The 1,738-nt window shown below is 46.2% G+C and overlaps 1 protein-coding gene across 1 annotated transcript; it reads right to left on the reverse strand.

Annotated features, from left to right (window-relative positions):
• Positions 1-415: 415 nt before the first annotated feature.
• Positions 416-1,483, reverse strand: LOC142554576 (uncharacterized). The gene has a single exon (XM_075665239.1). The coding sequence runs from the start codon at positions 1,481-1,483 to the stop codon at positions 416-418; it is 1,068 nt and encodes a 355-aa protein (XP_075521354.1).
• Between the last annotated feature and the right edge of the window lie 255 nt (positions 1,484-1,738).

The raw sequence follows: 1,738 nt of genomic DNA on the forward strand, positions 1-1,738 counted from the left end.
GGATGTCGTCAATAAATACCACTATGAACTGATCCAGGAATGGCTTGAAGACTCTGTTCATTAGGTCCATGAAGGCTGCAGGCGCGTTGGTCAACCCAAACGGCATCACTGTGAACTCATAATGCCCATATCTTGTCCGAAAGGCTGTTTTGGGGATATCTTCCGCCCTGACCTTCAGTTGGTGGTATCCTGTCCTTAGATCTAGTTTAGAAAATACTGCGGCTCCCTTAAGCTGATCAAATAGGTCGTCAATATTCGGGAGGGGGTACTTGTTCTTGATGGTGATCTTGTTCAGTTCTCTATAGTCGATGCACAATCTCATACTCCCATTTTTCTTCTTTACGAAGAGTACTGGTGCTCCCCATGGTGACACACTGGGTCGCACTTGCTTTTTGTCCAGCAATTCTTGGAGTTGTTACTTTAACTCCTTGAGTTCAACTGGCGTCATCCTGTAAGGCGCTTTCGAAATTGGTGCTGCACCAGGGACCAGATTAATTTCGAACTCAACTTCGCGGTCCGGGACTATCCCTGGGAGTTCTTCTGGAAAAACATCCGGGAATTCGCATACTACTGGGATGTCTTCTATCTTCAGTTCGACTTCTCCTTGTACTTCGCTGATCATGGCCAGGTAGATATCTTCTCCGAATTTCATGGCCTTCCATGCTTGGGAAGAGGAAAGAAGTGATTTCCGTTCCTTGGATTTACCATGATACACGATCTCTTCCTGATTTGGGGTTCGGAGCTCAACTCTTTTCCTTTTACAGTCCACTATTGCATTGTTTCTGGCTAACCAATCCATTCCTAGAATGATGTCGAAGTCGGCCATAACTAATTGTATCAAGTCTGCACTGAAAGTCTGATTACCGATACTGATTAAACAGTTCCTGTGAATCTCGTGAGTTTCGATGGCCTTATTTGTAGGTGTTGCTATTCGAAAAGGTTCGGCTAATAATTCAGGCTTAAGTCCTAGTTTCTTAGCCAATCTCTTAGATACAAAAGAATGCGTAGCACCACAATCAAATAACGCATACGCAGGCACTTTTTGAATTAGGATGGTACCTAACACGACTTCATTGGCGTCGTCGGCCTCTTCTTGAGTCATAGCAAAGACCCTGGCGTTAGGCTTGCTTTCCTTTGGCTTGTTGGGGTTAGCTCCTGAATTTGGCCCAGTTCCCTTATTGGGCCCGGCGGCTTGGTTGGCGGCAGTAGGGCATTCGGCAATTCGGTGTCCCGCTTTCCCACATCCGAAGCATACACCACTGTTTCTTCGGCATTCTCCCAGGTGTCGTAAGTGACAAGTTGGGCAAGGCTTAATATGATGGTAGCTTGAGGTAGGGGAAGGCCCTTTAGATGGTCCACCGGACTGGTTAGGCTTCTTGAAAGTCTGATTGCTACGTGAGGACTGACTATTCATGGGCCTTTTGTTCTTAAATTCCTTCTCCCTGCGCTTGATGTCAGTTTCAGCTCGGATAGCTGCACCCATTAGATCTGAAAAATTCGCGGGTTGGTAGACTGATAGGGCTGATTGGATCCTGCTGTTCAATCCTTTTTTAAAACGGTGCAACTTCAAAACTTCGTCCGCCTAATTGCCGGAAGCATAAGATCCAAGGGCACTAAACTGGGAGGTGCATTCCACAACCGACATATCCGGAGTTTGAGTGAAGTTTTCAAACTCACTCAGTTTCTGCAGTCTGACCTCGACTGGATAATACTGTTTCAGAAAGGCTTCTCGAAATCG

This window comes from Primulina tabacum, chromosome 8, assembly GCF_025594145.1.
Source record: "Primulina tabacum isolate GXHZ01 chromosome 8, ASM2559414v2, whole genome shotgun sequence".
NCBI lineage: Eukaryota > Viridiplantae > Streptophyta > Magnoliopsida > Lamiales > Gesneriaceae > Primulina > Primulina tabacum.

What these genes read in the sequence shown, in the direction of transcription:
- LOC142554576 (XM_075665239.1), bottom strand. Translation starts at nt 1,483, where the DNA reads ATGGGTGCAGCTATCCGAGCTGAAACTGACATCAAGCGCAGGGAGAAG.